Source organism: Ambystoma mexicanum, chromosome 1q (genome assembly GCF_040938575.1).
Source record: "Ambystoma mexicanum isolate Mex_15411 chromosome 1q, UKY_AmexF1_1, whole genome shotgun sequence".
NCBI classification, from domain to species: domain Eukaryota; kingdom Metazoa; phylum Chordata; class Amphibia; order Caudata; family Ambystomatidae; genus Ambystoma; species Ambystoma mexicanum.
Genome location: NC_090922.1, coordinates 1,241,280,614 through 1,241,302,540, shown reverse-complemented (window position 1 = coordinate 1,241,302,540; position 21,927 = coordinate 1,241,280,614). Strand labels below are relative to the sequence as shown.

General features: G+C 44.7%; 1 protein-coding gene across 3 annotated transcripts in view; it reads right to left on the bottom strand.

Moving 5' to 3' along the window:
- The window catches only part of KANK4 (KN motif and ankyrin repeat domains 4), a 1,485,983-nt gene that overhangs the window by 102,974 nt on the left and 1,361,082 nt on the right, over positions 1–21,927 (bottom strand). For all 3 annotated transcript variants that reach the window (XM_069642033.1, XM_069642032.1, XM_069642034.1), the window contains one exon: positions 3,732–3,874. In XM_069642033.1, the coding sequence (XP_069498134.1) occupies positions 3,732–3,874 (143 nt within the window). The remainder of the gene's footprint in view (positions 1–3,731; positions 3,875–21,927) is intronic.

Sequence of the window (21,927 nt, the reverse complement as noted above, 5' to 3'; positions counted from 1 at the left end):
TGAATTGAATTTTATTTTATATATATATATATTTGTTTAAACTTTAATTGTTTATTAGCATGTACACTTTAATACAAACAACAGCAATAAACAAGTGTACTCTAAAATAACACAATGTTCCTCCTACCTCCTCCTCTCCCCATTGCGTTGCCAGTGTTTCCGGATCGAACTGTGTCACAGTCAGGGATATACCGGGTCTCAATCATAACAATAATAGAACAAAATAAACATCTTAGATTAGCTTCTCCTCAACATTGCTACTTGGTTGACATTATATCTATTCCCCTGCCAAGAAGGCTAAAAGTGGTCTCCCTCCCATCTGGTTACCAGAGGACCCAGTTCCGCCCGAAAGCGCCCTATATAGTCATACCGTCTGCTTCCCCATTACCATCATGCCATGCAACTTTTGCTTGCATTATTTCTTTGTGGGCACCATTCCACCCTTCCAATGCTGGTCTATCGCCAGTCTCCCTGCTCCAAACATAACCTCCCACATCCTGGGGGATCTATATTCCTCCCTGTCTTTAGGTGGGATGCCCAGAAACATCTGCAGGGGCTCAAAACTAGCCTGAGGAGTTCTGTCCAAAAAATGTGTATTTTAGGGCAGTACCACCACATGTGTGAAAGTCAACCTTCCTTGCCACATCCTTGTGGGCAGAGTGGGGAAGTACCCTGCAAATATTCTCGAGATCTTCAGGGGGTCTCTGTGCCAGCCCTTTAGCATCTTGTAGTTATGTTCCATTGTGGATGTGAAAAGATTCTGACGAAATGTCACCCTGAAGATCTTTGCCCACTTGTAATCCATTATCTCTCCTACTGCAAGTTCAACCCAGTAGCTCTTAAATGTTTTCCTCACTGTCATAGTGGAAGTCACCAGAATCTTGTAAATACTCAACAGGATATCCCCCTGCATGGTTGAGGAATCAAGAACCTTCTCAAATGGGGTCTGGTCCCAAGCAACATCATTCTTCACTACTCTCAGAAATTCCTCAAGGTACAACCCCCCTCCTTGATCACCTGACCTGCCCTTTCTAGACCCGTGTCCGACATTGTTGAGGGAACCGCAACCCTTGGCCCTCCCTTTAGGCCAGTCCAAAGGTAGGGCCCCACACTGAGGACATAGGGGAGGGTCAAGAGGACAAAGCTCTATTCACACTATTAGGTTTCCAAATATCCCAGAGTACCACCAGAGTTGGTACCCTCTAAGTTTCCTGGGAATATCCTTAGGTGGGGCCCAGAGGAAATCTCGTAATTTCAGTGGGTGCATTTCCAAATCCTCATGGTAGGTCCAGTAAGTCCTCATATCCTCCCTCATATGTTCCAACAGAACACATAATTGGGCGGCCTTATAATACAGGTCGAAATCAGGTAGCCCAAGTCCCCCCTGATCCCTCTGGAGTGTAAGGGTAACCTTTTTCTCCTTGGGTGTCTTATTATGCCACACACTACTCGGTGCACTATTCAAGAACTTTTCCGGAAGTTTAGTCGGGATGGCAGAAAATAAGTAGAGCAGACGGGGGAGAACATTCGTTATGATGGAGGTCATGCGCGCATACCAAGAAAGAATTAAAGGCTCCCAGCGCTTAAGAATGAATAATTGTAATCAAATGTGGAACCTTATAATACAGTACCAATATATGACTCGTTCCATCTTTCAGGATCCAGAGTGTGCTAGTGGTATTGGTTGTTGGGCTTGGTGTGTCTGGCCAGCGCATCAGGTGTGTTGTGAGTGGTAGAGTGTTAGTGCACATGTTGTGTGCTTGCCCTGGTCATGCAAGTCGGTGTGAATGGGATGTGTTGGTGTGAGTGGAGGTGTGTCTCGTAGCGTCTTGTGTGTTGTTGGTGGATGGAAAGAGGGGAGGTGTGTTGTGTAGTGCTTTGTGTGTGTGATGTGCAAATGTAAAGGGGGGATGTGTTGTGTATGGCTTGGCTGTGCAGAAGGAATGGTGTGATGTCATGTGGATTGTTGATGCGTCAGTATTGGAATGTGTGGATGAAGGTTCTAGCCTGGTTAGTTGGTCAGCACTCTGCCTGGTTGATGGGCCGCCAGTGTTTTCTATGTCCTTTAAGAACTTGCTTGTAAAGATACCTATGAAGCTGTTAATAAACCTAGCAAGTCAACCTAAAAAATTGTTTAAAAAAGAATACAGTACCAATAACGTATTTGCACTTTATATGTCTTGGAATATTGGTGTTTCTGAGTATATTGTCATATGTGCTTGTTTTAACATTAGTAAACAAATTGTATTATGTTTTATTGTGTTTTACATTTTATTTGTATTTGGCTTTTATGGCGCTATGCCGAAATAAAGGCACTCATTATGAGTCTGCCAGTAACCTGCCAGTGCTATCGGCGGGTTACTGGCAGTCTCACCTTACCGTTAACGGCACGTGATACCCTGGTGTTATTGGGATATTACGAGGGCCAGCAATGGCAGTAAGTTTCCATTCCATGGAGTCCCATAGAACTCCATGGAATGGATTTGCCCCTATCACCGGCACCGGTAGTAACAATGCCAGTGATGGGAGTAATTCTTTGCCAGTAGGGGCTTGAACTTCCAGTCAGGCCTGCCGGTAGTTCACTGCCCCTACCGGCAAACTCAGTATGCCTGTCTGGGAACAATGTCGTATCCGTTATTACCAGCCATTTTACCAGCATTGTTATCGGACCAACATACTTGTAATGAGGGTGTGTTCTGACTGATTAATTTATTTTATTTATAGCAGTGCACCAAGACCTCGGGCATCTGGGCACTAGTTACATAGGAGTGTACAGGAAAAACCCAAACAGATGGTACAGGGCTGAAGTTAAGTGAAAAAATTAGCCTTTAGGTTTTTTCTGAATCGCTTGTTAGAAGGCTCAGATCACAGGTGATGTGGCAGATTCCTCCAGAGGTTGGGCAAAACAGCACGGAAGCCTGAGCCACCTGCTCGTTTCTGTCTAAATCTGGCAGTGAGGAGTCGCTGGCTTCTGGAGGATCTGAGTGGCCTGGCTGGTGTATATTTTTTGATCCTCTGGACAAGGTAGGAGAGGACTTTGTTAGCCAGACAGCATTGTGCAATCGAGAGCATTTTACATTTAATTATTTCCTGGATGGGGATCCAGTGGACTGACTGCCTTACCTCGGAGATCTGGTCAGTTTTGCTCAGGTCCATTGCCTGCGACTATTGTTTTGAATGACCTGAAGCCTGTTCAGGTTCTTGTCCGAGATCCCGCAAAGTAGGGCATTGCAATAGTCCAGCTTGGACAGCACAAGGGCGCAGGCGACCGTTAGTCGGTTGGTGGTAGAAAGAAATGGCCTACTCACTCGTATGAGTATTGTATCAAAGTTTATTGCAGAGGTGATATTGTTAATTTGGCGGGTCATATTAAGCGCAGTGTCTAGGTAAATGGAGCACAACAATTACTGACATCCTGCACATATGTATTTATGTTTTTCTGTAAATGATTGCACACCACCTTTCTACTACCTCGGAGAGCTCTGTAATAGAAGGTCCCTGATATACCGGACCACATCTCCAACCCCAACAGACATGCCTGCAAAGGTTCTGATCAACAATGATGCAGCAGGCTGCCTCGATAATAAGCTCTGTGTGACAGATATACCCAAGAGTCGCAAAGTAGGCATTATAATTGACAGAAATGTACTCAAACCTGAAGGATGCAATCAAACAAAGCAACATGTTTGCATTTAACATGTCAATAGAACTGAGTGGGTTTTCTTAAGTACCTTACTCGCCCGTGTGTTGACATCTCCTTGTTGGAGGAGCCTCAAGACTACTTTCATATCTTCATCAGTCTCTGCTGAAGCCAGTGGGGTGAGCATTACAGCAGTATATCCAGCTTTGTTCTGGTGGTTCACATCACACACTCCTGGAACAATGAGATAAGGTCAATGAAAAGCTATCCGTCCGTCCTTGATAATGCTTCCAATAAGATGGACTGTACAGGTTTCTTTCCAGGGTCCCTGCATGAAAAGGTATACCCAAACAAACAAGTGGTGTAGTACCATTCTCAGAGTATCTTCCTATATATGTATTTATTCTCAGGGGAAATGTTTCCATTACTCTTCTATTCCAACCACCATTGTGTCTAAGTAGTGGGGCTAAGCCTGCGGCTTTGGACTAGGACTACCATGGCAGTTCATCACTGACAATGGTGGCTAGGACTGACGAGAGTTATAGTCCAAAACATCTAGTAATCTAAAGGTTATAGATCCATTAATTAAAATAACAAGCAGTAAAACAGACTAACCTATCTCGATCGTGCAGCTAGCAACAACACGGGGGGGGGATTTAAATCACCACCTCACATTAATACCAAAGGGGATACAGAGTTTTGGCCACAGCACGTTGCATCGAAGTAGAATTAATTGAGTTGTTTGGACACACATACATGTGGGGGGTGGGTTTAGGATAATAATTAATGTAGGGGTGTTAAAGGGAGGGCTGCAGGGGGTCAAAATCAACCAGTGAAAAAGATAAATCAATGCATTCGACTTTGTTCAAATACTTTCAGCCAAACCACATGGAACCATGCCAGAGCACTCACGCATTCTCAAAATTGTTTGCAACTTTTGAAAGGAAAAAGGCCCATAGTGATGCTGTCCCTGTTAAGATGAAAGTGGAAGACACTGATGTCACTCAAGGCTACCCTTCAAAGTACTCTGGGGTCACCCTTCAGAGAGCTTGGCCTAAGCTCAAAGCTTATCCTTGCAAGGAGTGCTTTGGGATTCAGGTTGCATAAAGTACACTTAACAGTTGAAGACATGCAGGGACTTAATAAATGGTCAAATTATATTAGCTAGAAGTCAATAGCTGATAGGGCACGAATTGGAACTACTGACAAAAAAAGTTAACTATTACGAGTTTGGCGGTGTGGGAAGAAACGGATGGTAATTCCGTTACCACCACTTTTGTTGGCGTTAATGGAATTACCACGTTTTTACTGCACTGTCAATCTAGGGTTTTACTTTTAAAGTGATGGATTTTCCTCCAGAAACATGCTGGAGGTAAATCTGCCATTTTAAGGCCAAATCTCAGCGGTTTTACTGCTGGCAATGATTCTGCTGAAATCTACATCGAATCCTATGTACTGTAATCCCATGGTACACCCAAGGGACCTAGTGGCGGCAACCAAAAGTGAATTTGGTGGTAATTCAGTGGATTTACTGCTGAATAACCACCACACTCGTAATGAGGCACAATGTTTTTGTAAGGTTCTAGCTGTCTCTATGTTTTTAGTGGGCCTGGATTTTCGAGGGCCAGGATGCACCACGTGTGGACCAGGTTGGCATGTGATAGAGCTCGATCCTACAGAGGGAAGTTACATATGAACTTAGAAACCTTTCTGCAGCTCAGACAAGTGGGTGCAGGAAGGAGCCGATACTTAAGGTGGGCTCCACCGGCTTGGATGCGACATCCTGATGCAATGTCAGTGCGAAGTAAAGGCTCCCGTTGTGGGAAGAAGATGTTGGAGTTCACTGCAGGAACTTTGCTCCTTATTCAATGCAGTAACATCTTGATGAGTACTTCTGATAGTGATTTTGAGGAGCAGAGTTCTCTCAGATTAGACTTAGTTTCAGATGCAGCCCAAAGAGTGTTTCATGCTCGGATGTGTGTGGTGGGTGTGCACCAACAAGATATTTGATGAATTTGAACATGCCCCAAATGTAAGATGACACAGCTAGAAGCCAAAACGGTCTATAGGCCCTCATTACGACCCTGGCGTTGGACCATGGTGCTAATAGCACCATGGTCCATGCTGGTAACTTACCGACTCCGCCATGGCGGAATGGGGAATTACCGCCCCATTCCGAGGTTGGCGGGGCGGTAATTCCCCATGCCACCATGGCCCTTCCCCATTCTCATTTTTGCCCCATAGGGCTCAATGGGAATGGGGAAGGCGCTAAGTACGGTGTCGCAAATTGCAAAAAGCAGGCGTTAAATTCTCCAAACCGCAAAGGGACCTCGTAATCAGGCATTAAGTGTTTAACGGCGCCGCCACCTTTTACGGCGCTGTTAACTCCTTAACGCCTGGGTTGTAATAGATCAATGCAACAGTGCTCACTGTTTTCCTGATTTTTAAGGGTGTTGGACAACCTCACAGTTTTGCTATCCTAGACTCTACTTGAGGAATTGCAATCATGGTTCTTTAATAAAATGTTGGTAATAGGATTTTCTCAGACTATTTTACCAAATAAAGTTCTGCATCAATGCGGTTGATACCACTTTGCTACTTACTCTCTGATGCGACATATTGAGGCTATGACCTGCAGGTTCTAGATAATCATGGATTGAGCTGGCAGATCTTATGTCTGTCACTACGTGAACAGTAGGACGAACAAACAATGTTTCTCGACAATTTCAGAGATTGGATTCCAGCAGGCAGGACTATCCCAGTAATGATGAGGAAGAAATGTCATACTGGTCCTGATTATTAATTGGTGAACAAGCAGTTCTAATTTGAAAGTGCCTCTCTTAGTGTGTAAGAAAGCCATTAAGCTGGCAAGGAGCTTGTACCCCAACAAGTCTTCAAGGCACTGGTCCATTGCTTGGTATTATTATCAGAAATCCCTAACCTGATTGGAGGACGTCTAACTCAAAAAATTGTCCAATCACAAATATGACAAGGTTCATGCAGATACGATTATGTGAATACACGACAAGCGCTATGAAAGAAGTGTGCAGGCCAGTTCATATGGAGGATTTCCTCCTCTCTGAAGCTTTTGGACCCACTTTACAATGATGGAAGATGGCTGACTGTAAGATTCTCTAGGAAATATGTTTGTTGTTTGCCCATTCTGTCATTGGCAATATAGGGATGGTAAATCCTGTGGGTCAAGAGATTCGCCAGGACTCAGTCTGCCCTCACCCCTCTTGGTGCTAGCTCCAAAAGGAAACAGCCTGATAGGAGTGTTCCTCAAGTGAAGATGAATTACCATTCCCTCACAATAGGTACCCACTCACCACTGCTCTGAGGCAGCAGAGAATGCCCCAATGATAATTACTGAGTGTGGGCCAGGCCTGTAGTGCAGAAATGGCTAAACAAGGAATTACATAAAAGTAACCTTGGGGCAGAAAGGTATCCTTTGACAAACCTCATTTTTCAGGACAAGCTGTCAAAAAGTTACTAATTAACTTGTGAGTTTCTATCTGTGTTAAAGAAAGCTCAGATATTTAATGTGACCTTTGAAAGATGATCTCTATGGCCAGTTAATTGTTTGTGTTTGAATTAACAACATAGGGTCACATTTATGAACTTTGATAAACCATCTCCACAGCGTATCCTGCAATGGGGTTGTTACTTAAAGGCTCTTAACTGCTCATTAAATTTGCAGACCTATTATGTGATCATATCTTTCGCATAGAAAGGTTTTATTCACAGAATATGTTTCGAAAAACATCTCACTCAAAGGATTCTCCCTTCATTGAATCATCAGTAAAATTTGAAAGATCGGGGACATCTTGGGTGATTCCGTGTGGTCTACCCCAAAAAGAGAAATAATGAGAAAAGGGGATAACATTAAGCAGCACAAAACAAGAGCAAAACAGAAAGACTCAAAGAAAGGAACAACGATCTAAAAGAGAGAGAAATTAAATGAAATTCTATATAGATTATTGCAAAAGTAATGCATATATGTAATGCATAAAATTAAGAAATAAGAACTGAGAAATATAATGTGTATGTACATAATTATCGAAGGCAACCAATGGAGAAATATAAAAGCAAACTTAGTTATTATGTTAATCAAGGGCATATGATTGTAAGTATCCACACAGGGCTAGAATCCTTGCAGCTGGAATAAAATGTAGATGCAGATAAAGCACCAGTTGCAGTGGTCCAGCAGATGGATTTCCTACAGTGTCACCCATTAGAATACTTAATAGTTGAAATGCCTGATTTTGGCTTGATTCTGGGTTGGGACCTCTCAGGTAAGGGGGGGCGGTGTAGCAAGTAGAGATGATCATGAACATGTACAGGATAGTGGCACCTTACAGAACGAAAGTTGGCCCATGATGTTCTGTTGATAATAAACACAAAAAGAGTTGGTATTGCAGACATTCCTCGCACCATGTGTAGAGAGGCAGATGTACACGTCATCTGCAGTACCCGCCCCCTCACCTCCATCATACTGGCAATAGCAGCAAGAGACCACTGTGTGTGACACCAGGTATCGTCCCTATACCGCGTCGGCGATACGAGAGATGTTATGCACTTAGACAACCATATCAAATGTACCCTCGCACAAACATGGTGGAAAGATGTCTACGTACACCATTGGACATAGAAGAGCTGTAAAAGAAACTAGACCAGAACAAAATGAAATCATAAAGAGACGACACGAGGACGCACTGAAACAATATGCAAATACCTGATGAATAAAGATGTAATTGAAGCAATAAGAGAGACATGTAGGCAGAGACGAAGAAATCATATTCATTAAGAAGTTAAGTGAGAAGAGGATCGATGAATGTACATATTCAGAAAAGCAAGGTAGATAAAAAATAGACAAGCTTGCTGCAGACAAAGACATAAAGCAAATAAAGGAGCCATGAAGAAAAAGATGGACGTCAGACTCGTGTTAAGAATGATCGAACTGCCTCAGAGATGAATCAAGGCTGCAGAGCTAAAATGTGCTGGAAAACATATTTGTTTGAAGAACAAAGAAGGTCTATTGGCCTGGGATCAAGGATACTCCAACACAGAATAATTGCAAGGCACAAGGGGAGTCAAAGAGGATAGGCTATGTACGCATGACATATTTTTCTTAGACTAAGAAGAAAACATTTGCAAGTGCCAAGCATTGAACAAATAAAGACGCAGAAAGCATTTGTGGGATGGAACAACCAAGTCTCCAGAGGCCAAGTGGTGTAATAACACCCAGTATAATTGAATTAAATAGTTTCAAATAAAAGGTCGAAATGGACAAAATTGTGGTCTTCTCACATGTGATTATAAACTTGAAAAAAAGGCTTATTCATTAGGCTCTGACTGAAGATAGTGATGTACCTACAGTCCCTTAAAAGTCCCAGAGAGGAGAACAGTCAGCAAGGTCAACTACAAAGAAGAAGCCTTGCCTCGGGACTTAACTGATGAGAGATGGTAGGCTAATTGACCAAGTGGTTTGTAGTCTGACGTTGTTCTCTGCACCTGGGTTTCGTTTTGCTCACGTGCTGCTAACGAACTTAAAGTCCAAGGTTGGGAGAGAATGCCAACCAATCACGAGGGTCTATGTAGCATTGTACTATACAGTTATGCAGAAACCAATCTGCTGCTGTTATTCTGTTATTAATCTGTATTATACCGATTTAGAGGTAGTTCGAGGAGTGCTTACCAGATAAGGATCTGCCAATTAATTACTAACACTTAAACAATATATCGGTATATATGTTCCCTTGACCAATCCCTCCACCCAATAGGTTGTTTACTATTTGCCACGTAGGATGACATCATAGCTGACGTACATCGAAGTATAAAACCTTTGTATAATTGAAATATCACTGCGATTGTGTGGTCTGCAATTTGTCTGTTCACCAGGATTCCCTACTTTATTTGAGTTAATAATAAAGTAGTATTTACTCCAGATGCTACTGCAAAAATGCGTCACTCAGGAGCCTCCTTAAATCAATCTTGTCTCACAGACTCTTAGAGACAATCTGTTACCTTCTGCGAGACAGCTGTTTAGTTGGGAAAGTGATTATCACTGTTTTCTTAAGTAATGGAACAAAATTAACTAGATCCTGATTCTGAACACTGACCAGTGCTTACACAATAAATCAAACTCCCCTTTAAAAGCTGACAATCTTTAGCCAGGTCCGTGATTAAATAACCCCATTTATGAATTCACAACACACACAAAGACTGATGAGCTGATCAAGCCCACCTTTCTCTAGATCCTCAGCATAAAAGGTAAGAATGTTTTCTCTGCTGGATGAAGCGTTCACAATAATTTCTAATGTCAATAAAGAGATGCCCATGATTGTTTTGGGATATCAGAGAACATATGGCTTAAGCCTGTCCCCAGGTATAGAATCAGCACTCCTCCCAGTACTGGTGGCAGATTGCAAGGATGTCACGGGATTCACCCTACCGGATCTACATGGCACTTTTGACTCATTTGACCATATCCGCTGCTGCTACATAGACTGGAGGATGCTGGTGTTTGCCATGGGATGCTCTTTCATAATGAACCATAGATAGTCTGGTTCCCTTTTTCGTTTCACCTCTGACTCCCTACCCTTTTCTTGCAGGGTTTACCAGGCCCTTCTCGCTGTCCCCACCAATTTTTAATCTGCTGGCACTTTCCAAACTCATGCACTATCTGCCTCTGTTTCTCTCTCTATGGTGAGGCGCACATCCTGGTTCCCATGTTTGGCCAATAACTTCAATGGGTGGATTGGCTGACTAAGGTTCTGCTCACCATGGGCAGTGAAGATTTCGGAACCTGTCTATCGGGCTACAGGCTAAAGGCACCTGCCCTGCAGCAGCATTCTGGCTGAAGAGCCTAGGGTTTGACCTCGACTGACCCGCGCCTATTTTGCCATGAGCAAACCCCAACATTCTTTGCTGAATGCTTCCTGTACTCTCACTTTCTATCCAAGTCACACTTGTTGGTGCTTTCGTCTCCTCGCAACTGCCCTGTGGAACCACTCTGTATTAAATGCCTACAGATGATGCCTGCAGAAAGCTCGGATGGGCTCCTCAATGCGGTTCCTAGGAGAGGCCATGCATCTCTATTGCCCCGCCAGCTTCACTGTCTCCCTGTATAGAAGAGGATCTGCTTCATGGCTCTTTGCATTGCTCACAGAATCTTTCTGCAACTGGGTCACCTTTATTAGAGAAACATTTTATTGCACTGTACATTTATGCATTTTAACTTCCAACACTGCCATTTTCTATAGGTCAGTTCAGTACAGTTCATTGTAGTTCAGGAAGGAAGGTCAAAACCCTCCACTTAAAAGAATGGCGTCTCCCTTACACCTAAGTCCTTACACCATTAAATCCCCATACCTGAGGCTGGGTGATCTGCTCTCCACTGTTTCTTCCCCTGGTTACTTCAAGATCCATTGCTGTCATTGCCTTCCCTGCCCTGTTGTTAGATCCCCACTGCCTTATTTCTCTGCTCCCTAACTTTGTTCTCCCCCTGTGATTGTAAATCGCTCCATTGCTTCTCGAAGCTAGGTCCATGCTCATTAAATACCCCAATAATAGAAAATAAAAAAAATATTATAGGTCTCCCTTTCGGAAAAAAACGTGTTAGTACCTGTGCCACTTTGGGAATGGCAATCTCGTTATGGGGTTCATGCCAAGATTCATTCAGTCCATTGGTGAACCCCCCAACATTCAGGAAAGCAGTGGAAACTTGACTTCTCTCTTGCTAGAAACTGTTTCTGCCACCCGTACTATTCAGTATGTCAGTACGTCAGCGCCACAAAGATGTCAGCTATGAGACTGCTCAAAGACACTCTGCAACCATAAACATGTCTTGCAAGTATTCATGGTAGTGCTAATCTCCATTCCCAGAGTCCAAAGGAATGCATGGGGGATTTGGAGAAATCCACCTGTAATTCCACTTGCGGTAATTCCGGCAATTCCTGCATAAAGTGCCACCGCAAGGGCTGGAGGAATTGGCTGCACTTTACTTCCACATGCATAATTCAGTGGCATGGAAAAGTAGCAGTAAAGGAATTGGCCAGAAAGAGACAGTTCAAAGTCTGAATGGGAGATTTGGCTGAATTTCAGCCATTTGAAAATACAGAGCGGCCGAAAAGTTTGACCAAATCCCCCATTCAGTGGTGGGGCTGCAGGGGTGTCCCCTACACACTTTCTCACTATGCAGAGATTGGCGATCAGAGGGGTGTCCCCCGCAGCCGGTCCTGAAATAAAAAGAAACAAAAGGAACGGACCCTGCGGCGCCTGTTCCTGATCACGGAAAAGAAAGGGAAGAGGCATCGCAGGGACACAGCGAGTCGGCAGCATGGTAAGTAAGGGGGTGTGAGGGGTGGGTGGGGTGTGGTGGTGTTTGGGCGGGTGCAGGGGCCAAGTTACACATTTTCAGGGGAGAAAAGACTGAAGGTTATTTCGGAAAAATAATCTTCAGTCTTTTCTCCCTCGAACATTTACATCTATGGCTTTCAACCCCGATCCGCAGTATAGTGACAGGGTTGTATACTAATTAACCTTTTCACAATTGACCTTGGGAGAATTGACCTCGGGAGAATTGACCTAATTTAGAATGTCAATTAGTAGATATATGCGGTGGGAAGCCCCCCGCAACCCCTCACCCAATCCAAAACCCCCAGCAAACCCCCATCCAATCCCCTTATATTATTTATAATCCAAAACCACCCCAATACATATATGAAATAACTAAAATAATATAAAGGTCATTTGTGCAGAAGGTAAATTAGGACCACTATAATTAGGTCAATTGTGCAAAAGGTCAATTGTAAAAGGTCAATTTGGGTAATACCAAGTGACAGTAGTGGAACTACTAACCCCTTACCCCCACTCTTCACTGCACGCCGAGTGAAGCCCACAAGTCTTGTTGAAATGTTGTGCACGTTTTAATCATTTCTATATGGTGCTCCATGTTGGAATGCTCTCTCTTCTAAGCTCTGCAATGAAAGATGCCATAATCACCTGATTTAATGGTACCCAGTCTAGCATCAATCAAGGAAGGATGAAGGGCTGAATCGTGGTAGTTAGGAACATACCTGTGACCTCCGGGTGCACACAGATCTCAAAGTAACCCCTGAACCTGCAACACTATCCTGCAAGCTAAAGACATCTTTATATAATGTTCACTCAATTCATTTTGATATTACGTACTACTTCAAGCTAAATGCTTGGGTGATATGGAGAGAACATTAGAGAGATGCTTAATCTTCCATAGGCACGAATTGGCAGCAATATATTGCTATATTTGAAAGAAAATTATATCAATTGGAAAGTTTACTCAATGAATGTGGGCCAGCAATGGGGCTATCAAATACCAAATGTTATTTTCAAATACTAAACAAGACATTGTTTGCTGTTCAACATTATGTGCTGGTGATTATTGAAAATAAAAGACATGTTTTAACAATTCATACGGATCATATAACAGGACCATTCATTGTTTGAACCCCTTGTTACGGTGAAACAGTTGTTTGCTGAAAACAAGGTCTCCCTTTGTTGAATGTCTGTCATATTGAAAGCTTAACCTGAGAGCTGGCTGTTTGGATAAGTGGGTCCTCTATGACCCAGCTGTTGTGCGTTTCCTGTTAATTGCATCCATTGAAATGTTACTGGTCACGTTTGTCAGCTTCTCACGAAAAAAGGTCAGGGGAGCCGAATGCTTTCAGCATATTAATAGAGTGTTTTTGCCATTTAATCATAGCAAACACCACGGACAGTCTCCAATCCACGTAGATTACTTCACCTCTTACATTTTTTTTTAATAGTTGTATGAATTGTGGACCAGGCCTAAACGGGCATCAGCGTGCTGTAGGGAAAAGTCCTAAAGTAGAAAAATAGAGCACTATGCACATGAACTAGGCGACAAATCCAGGTGGATACTAAACATCACTGGGATGGAGTTTACCTACCACAGGTTAGGAGGGAGGGGTAGGGGGCAGGAAAAGGGCCCTCCAGGGGCCATGGGAGGGCTGATTGAAAAGGCTATCAATCCGGGGTAGGTGGAGGAAGGAAGTATGACAGAAGTATGACATCAAGGGCCTCATTACAAGTGTGCTGGTCCGGTAACAACGGGGCCGGTAAGCCTACCGGCACCGTTGTTATGGACCGGCACACTACGAGTCTGCAGGCGGGTGCCGTCCCGCCCACCAGGGTCAGACCTGGGGGGGCGGAACGGTACCTGCCCGCAGAGTTTCACAGAAGCACCGGCACCGTTATTAACAGTGCCGGTGCTTCCGTTCTCCCCATTCCCATCGAGTTCTATGGGACTCAAATAGGAATGGGGATTAACATTTACCAGCGCCTGACTTCCCGGAACGCTGGGGTCGTAATCCCCCAGTGATTCCGGCAAGCCAGGCGCCGGTAACTATTGCCAGTCTGGCGGCAACCCGCCCACCCCACCGGCAGGGTAACCGCCGGACTTGTAATGAGGCCCCATGTCTTTAAGAGAAGGCAATGGGAGGAAACAGAAGGCAGGCATTTTGTCTAGCAAAGGGATGGAAGTAGCCTTGCGCAAAAATAGTAGGTGGGAGAAGGGGCAGGTTAAGGGAGTGAACAAGCATTTGCTCACCTTGGAGGCCCAAATGTTGCCAACAAACGGTACAGCTGAAAATCTCGTGTTGCGGTCAGTGATGAAATTACTACTGTTCTGCAGGAGTTCAGGGCTGTGTAGTGGTTAAGCTTCCTATTCAATCCCACACTACCACTAAACCAGCAGTGAACCCAACCATAAATGGCACACCCGACAGGTGCACCTTCTCCTGTTTTGGTGGCGTGGGCTGTGCGCAAACTATATATTCAGTTTATAAAGATGTGAAATGCATAGGAATATATTGAAAATATCCGAATATATGAATGTTTGTATATGTTTGTATATGTTTTATTGTTTGATGTATTGTGTATATTATGTGCAATTATACATAAAGTTCTATGAGCTAAATCGTATGAATAAATATTCAGGAGGGGTGTCAGCTGATAAGGTTGCAACACAAACAACAATAGTATGTTGGTACCAAAATAAAAGAATATCCAACCAAGGTTCTATATATGAATACAAACTAATAATGCACACAACTAATTAAAACATACTAAGGACCAACCGCTGTAAAGGAAATACAGACAATGTAGACTTTGAGAATAAAGGGTTCCTCTGGGTGAAGGCAAGGGTTCAGGCACAGGATTTGAACAGCAAATGTCAAATTTCAAGGATATGTTTTTAGAAGGGTAAAAAAGTTTAGTTTTGAAAGAAATGTGCATAGATGCTTTCAGTTCCTATCGTGTCACTTCCCATTGTGTACGTCATAGTTCCCCCTTTTCTTTTTTTAAGGACTTGAGTCCTGAGTTTAATATTATCTGATATTTTATCAGGAATTATAAGTTGCATATGTTTGTGTATTGGTGAGAAAGAGTGGCGAGGATGAGTGAAAAGTGATCAGCATTTGGGTGGGGTGAATAGTTGTGAGATTGAGCTCCCGCATTTCAGATTTCCTCTTGACTTTTGTCCTGCATGAGCCGACATGAACAATTTTATACATTTATATTTGAGCTGCAAAGACGTTTCGAAACTCGACCGCATCGACTTTGCAACTGGATAGAGAATGCAATGCATCTGATTCACAAAGGCAGTCCTTATGCATTTCTGAGGCCTCCTACATTAACTGGCACTGAATATGCAAAAATCTTCTGTACATTTGGTTCCTTCATTTTGGTTAAATCTGCTTTATTTCTGGCTTTTATACTTTAAATAAAGATGCAACATTAATTACAATGAAGAGAACTAAAAGTATTGAATGCATTTAAAATAGTGCTTTATTTGTTTTTTAATAAGTGTTTTTTTTCAAGTTTGGAACATGATTTATTAAATAAAGCAACTATTCGGCTTCATATTCGGATTCTATTTGGTATTTGGCCGAATACTAAATATGCTATTCGATACAGCCCTAGTCGTAAGTACGCTTGGACTCGATTATTGCTATGCTGTCTGTGATATTGGAAAGCTGCAGTGCTGGTTAGCTTAGGCCTTACCCTAGACCGAGAACAATAGATACAGTGTAAACAAGAGTAAACCAGACCTCTGCGCTAATCCATATGTTTGCAATAGAGAATTGCTGACTCAGGTTGCATTTTCAAATATACTGTATTATTATACATGAATCATTGTATACAAATGAAACCAGGAAGATTCTCCTCCTTCAGCCGACACATGTTTCGATCCATGATATTTCTCAAGGCTGATGTGTAACTTTAAACATTATATTATAACGAACATAATATTCAGTTTTACTCTCAAACTGACTGTATGTATAAAATAATGCTTAACATTTGATCACAAAAAAGTGGGAAATGACAAACACGGACAAATAAATAAATCAAGTTAGTTCAAACCATCATTAAGAATTACTGTTCCAATGAACTGTAACCACAAACACCTCTTGTTATTATTACTTGCAACATGAATCATTCTTTTCAAAGGCTTAGTGAAGCAACCACATTCCACAACCAAAGATCACACTATATCACTAAAGACATTACAAAGTGGCTGGGTGGTCCCATTCTTTACACCCATGCACGCCTGGATGTGAGCAAAGTATTTATGGATTAATATTCATTGCCGTGTATGCTCTCAGTTATTCTGAAATGTGTGGTTGGTCATTGCTGATGCCTATGAGGTGTGTCACTTTCCACCCGGTGAGTGACTGTGTATCCAGTAGATTGCTCGTCATGTGGTTAGTATGTACCTTAATAAGGTTGGTAATAAAGCCTAGTATGGGCTTAGTATCAGACTTCATTCATGACATTACATATTGACTAAATTAAAGTTGTTCATATGTTTTGTCTGATACCCTAAGGTCATGTAGAATCACTTACCCCGATATGCATTTCTGGGCTTGTATTCTGGTATGCAGATTCAATTCTAAATCTCCTTATTCAATTGCAACTGTACACTGTAAATGAAGTTGAACACTTGATTTACCTATATTGTTGCTGACTGTCCTTGTTGCTGTTAGTGATATTACATCCCTGCACAATGGGTACTATCGATAATAATGGCTACAGGGTTATATTTGAAAGGATTCAATGTATCATAGTGGTTGGAATGTTATCTGGTCATTAACTAGTTCTTTCACTCTTATATACTGATATTGCACCTTTCTCCTTACTGTGGTGCTCGATTACTTAATATACTGAAGATCATGCAGATTATTTGAATTTGGCTGTCCCTCTGAAAAATTGTTGTGCTTTCTTCCCTGCACATTGTGGTATTAATTATGCTAATAATATGACATGCTGATTCTGTGAATTCAACATGTCCCAATATGATACATATAAAAGCATCCTCTATATATTTTATCATAATATCCTGATACTACTTCTTAAACTTGCCTAAAAAGTACAGGATGTCATGTAAGGATACATCCGGGGTTTTGGGCATCCTATGTGTTGCTATCGCGGGCGCCATGTTGTTTTTTCTATTTAAAAGCATACGCATGACATCACGCATACCAACATCATGACGTCACTTCCTTACATTGGAAACTATCAACATATACAGTGTGGTGTGGCCATGCTGCGATTTACTAAGCTATAATAATGTGTAGTTAATCGCCCTTATGTGTAAAAGTAAAGTGATGGCCTAAATCATTATGCCATTAATTATGCACGCTTGCAATTTGGTATTCACCTTGGTCTGGACTCTTGGTCCTTCATTGTCGTGCTTAACAATTTTAACATGGTACAGTTCATTGATTTATCCCATTTGTAACACAAGATCATTGTTGTAATGTGAGTTATTCTTGTTCTGTCTCACTGGCCAGGAATGCATGCTGATAGGATGTTGGTGAATGTATGATAGACAGCTCAAGAGAATGCTCTCAAGTAACTGGAACTGTATATATATATATGTATATATATATATATATATATATACACATATATATATATACAGTTCCAGTTACTTGAGAGTATAATATATACATATATATCAGTGAAAAAACTTTGTCAAAGGGACGTTATGGTTCCAAGTAAAACCGGAAAACCCTTGAAATTCGCCAGGAGAGAGACAAGGGGCATCAGTGATGTCATCTTTGATGTCCTGGGTGTTAGTCTTAGCATGCACGGTGGTGGCGCGAGTTATGGTTGCTTAGCTTACCATAACTGCCGAATTTCAAGGGTTTTTCGGTTTTACTTGGAACCATAACGTCCCTTTGACAAAGTTTTTTCACTGAATTTCATAGGTTTTTAGTAGCGCAACTTAACCATAATGTCCCTTTAACAAAGTTTTTTCACTGAATTTCATAGGTTTTTAGTAGCGCAACTTAACCATAATGTCCCTTTAACAAAGTTTTTTCACTGAATTTCATAGGTTTTTAGTAGCACAACTTAACCATAACGTCCCTTTAACAAAGTTTTTTCATTGAATTTCATAGGTTTTTATTAGTGCAACTTAACCATAACGTCCCTGTAACATTTTTTTTTTACAAAATTTTAAAGGGTTTTATTAGTGCAACGTCACCTTAACATCCTTTTCAATAGATGAAGACCACTAACATCTTATGTCCTCAAAGTGGGAACGCCGGGTGGTAAAAAAAACAAAAAGATTTTCCTTCCTACACCGGGACGCCTCTGGCGTCCCGGTGTAGGAAGGAACATCTTTTACCAAGATAGCCACCATGGAAAGGGAAGGCGGGGTGTATAAAGAACACAACAGGGCATGAGTGGGGGGTGGGGGCACCACGAGAGAGACACGGGGCATGAGCAGCGGGTGGGGAGGAACATGAGGGAGACATGGGGTATGAGCAGGGGGTGGGGAGGAACACGAGGGAGACACGGGGCATGAGCGGGGGGGTACAGAGCACACACGGGACATGAGCAGGGGTGGGGGGGAAAGGAGAGAGACAAGGGGCATGAGCGGGGTGTGGGGGGTAACACGAGGGAAACACGGGGCATGAGCTGGGGGTGGGGGGAACACGAGGGAGACACGGGGCATGAGCAGGGGCTGGGGGGCAACAGGAGACAGACACGGGGCATGAGCGGGGGGTGGGGCCAACAGGAGAGAGACACGGGGCATGAGCGGGGGGTGGGGAGAACAGGAGACAGACACGGGGCATGAGCGGGGGATGGGGGGAACAGGAGACAGATACGGGGCATGAGCGGGGATGGGGAGAACAGGAGACAGACACGGGGCATGAGCGGGGGGTGGGGGGCAACAGGAGACACACACGGGCATGAGCGGGTGTTAGGAAAGATTTCATAATTGTAGGTAATTTTCCTTCCATGTGGCAACCCCTAAACTTTTTGCTGTTGTTTTTCACCTTGTTCTTGACTTTGCCAGAGAAGTGCAGCCTTCTGCCGCACTCCTCTGGGCTTTCGCTCCTTTCTTACGGGGAAACTGACATGCCCTTAAGACAGTCAGTACCGGGGAACGCTGTTTCCCGTAGTTTATTTTATCATGTTGCGGCTTTCGTGCAACATGACACAAGAGGGCACTGTAAGCTAAGTTACAGCTCTCTTGGGTCTCTAGCCTTCTACAGGCCCTAGATACTCGTTTAGGATTGTATCTGATCGGTGCAAGTGATTCAGGTACGGGAATGGTGGCAGCGATCGTTTCTTGTGTTTTGAGCTCCTTTTGGCGTTCTAAGCGCGTTTTCCACGCTTAACCCAAAATGGTGGCCTGGCTCCCAAAATGGCCAGACCACGAGGCTCCTTTGTCCTGTCCGCTGACCGTCTTGCTCCCTTCGCCTTCCCCAGGTCGAGCCGACCCAGGGCCTTCCTTATTTGGGCATGTACTTTCCCGCGAAACACGGATGCTTTCGCAGGCTTCTCCATGTCTTGTGTGTGCCTCCAGGATGTGGGCTGGGATGTCTGGTCCCAATACACATCCTGGGTGCCAGAGAGTCTAGGGTGGTGTGAATGCCTGGGACCACCGTGGTCCGTGATTGGTCCACGAATGGTGTGAGTGTTGATGAGCGGATCTCCCATTTGGTCCCCTCCATTTTGGCGCGAAGGGAACCGTGGATAAGAGGGGGCTGGAAACACCACTACCATGTCGATCTCCTGAGTTCTCACGAACGAAGGAATACAGGAGCCAAGTATCCTGCAACCAAGAGGCTGGACCGAGGAATAGCTGGTGACCCGCTGAAGGACTTCTCCTCTGCACTGCTGTCGCCTTGTGAAACCCTTTTCACCTTTAATCGAACCAGAAGGCCTGTACTGGTACTTCGACCCTTGGAATAGCGGGAACAGCTATTCTCGGCATCTTCACCATCTCCTGCCAGTAAGCCTTCGGAAGCGTCTCTGGGCCATCCAGCTGACTGACCAGCTTACACGGGAGTCTTGCTCTGTAACCGCCGCCAGGTTGTGTAGTATTTCGAGTCCTTGTCACTCTCACACGCTTCGTACACTTGGCGTTCCCAGGTCTGAAGTGAGTAGTGTACATTTGGCTCAGATACACACGGCCGCTCCGTTGCCCTGCTGTGGTAACAAACTGTGTGGGTTTCTTCGATTGGGACGTCTTTTTACTCACCACGACGACGAGGCGTTCCCTGCTCTTCTGAACCTGCCAGCTGCTGAAACTGACGCGGAGAAGCCTGGGTCTGCTTGCATCGGGGACCGGTGAGTAGCATAGCTAGGATCTGGTCGCCCTCCTGCAGGAGCCCATTGCTTTTCCCCGCTGTGTTAAACAGCACCCTTTTCCGTACTCGCGCTCTGCTTCTGTCCACTGTGGAGGCTGCGCTTGAGTCGCGGAACTTGTTCTTCTTCTTTTGTGCACTAAACTGAACTGCCTGATTTCCCTCGAAGAGCTTCTCCTTTTGCCCGTTGGCACCAGCGTGTGCAGGTACTTTTGAGCACAAGGCTCCACTCTTCGCAGGGCTCGGACTTCCATCTAGTTAGGTGCCTCTGAAGGCGAACTGGGTCTAAGCATTATTGCGCACTGCCTGTTTTCCCTCCCTTTTAGGTGGACTACACATTTCGTGCATATAACGCTTGAGACTTGTTGTATTTGTATATATATTGTGTTGATAAGGTATGTGTTGGTTTACTATCGTTATATTGTGATTTTCTCGCTACGGTCATTGTTTTAAAGGCCTTGAAATAAATGTGTATATATTTTTAATATAACAACTGTTTGGAGTAGTTTGTAAGTGATCTTGCTTTGTGTGCTCATTGCGGGCTTTCAGTCACCCTCACCCCTCTTGAGACCTAGTCTTGACCGCCGCGATTGCTACCTTGATTGGTCTGGCTCGTCCAGAGGTTACCCTGTTCCAAGTAATTAGGTTGGCCTTCTGAACTTCTGCGCCACCAGGACAGAGTTCAGAAATCCGTCTTAACAGCGGGGCGGTGGGGGGCAACAGGAGAGAGACACGGGGCATGAGCGTGGAGTGGGGGGTACAGGAGACAGACACGGGCATGGGTGGGGGCAACAGGAGACAGACACGGGGCATGAGAGGGGGTGGGGGGAACAGGAGACAGACACAGGGCATGAGCGGGGGTGGGGGGCAACAGGAGAGAGACACGGGGCATGAGCGGGGGGTGGGGGGATACAGGAGACAGACACGGGGCATGAGCAGGGGGTGGGGGGCAACAGGAGAGAGACACGGGGCATGAGCGGGGGGTGGGGGGTACAGGAGACAGACACAGGGCATGAGCGGGGGGTGGGGGCAACAGGAGAGAGACACGGGGCATGAGCGGGGGTGGGGGCAACAGGAGACAGACATGGGGCATGAGCGGCGGGGGGTGGGGGGCAACAGGAGACAGACACGGGGCATGAGCGGGGTGTGGGGGGAACAGGAGACAGACACGGAGCATGAGCGGGGGGTGGGGAGAACAGGAGACAGACACGGGGCATGAGCGGGGGGTAACAGGAGACAGACACGGGTCATGAGCGGGGGGTGGGGGGCAACATGAGAGACACGCGGCATGAGCGGGGGTGGGGGCAACAGGAGAGACACGGGGCATGAGCGGGGGGTGGGGGGAACAGGAGACAGACACGGGGCATGAGCGAGGGGTGGGGGAACAGGAACAGACACGGTGCATGAGCGGGGGTGGGAGGAACAGGCACGGGGCATGAGCGGGGGGTGGGGAGAACAGACACGGGGCATGAGCGGGGGGGTGGGGGACAACAGGAGACAGACACGGGGCATGAGCGGGGGGTGGGAGGAACAGGAGACAGACACGGGCATGAGCGGGGGGTGGGGGGTACAGGAGACAGACACGGGGCATGAGCGGGGGGTGGGGGAAACAGGAGA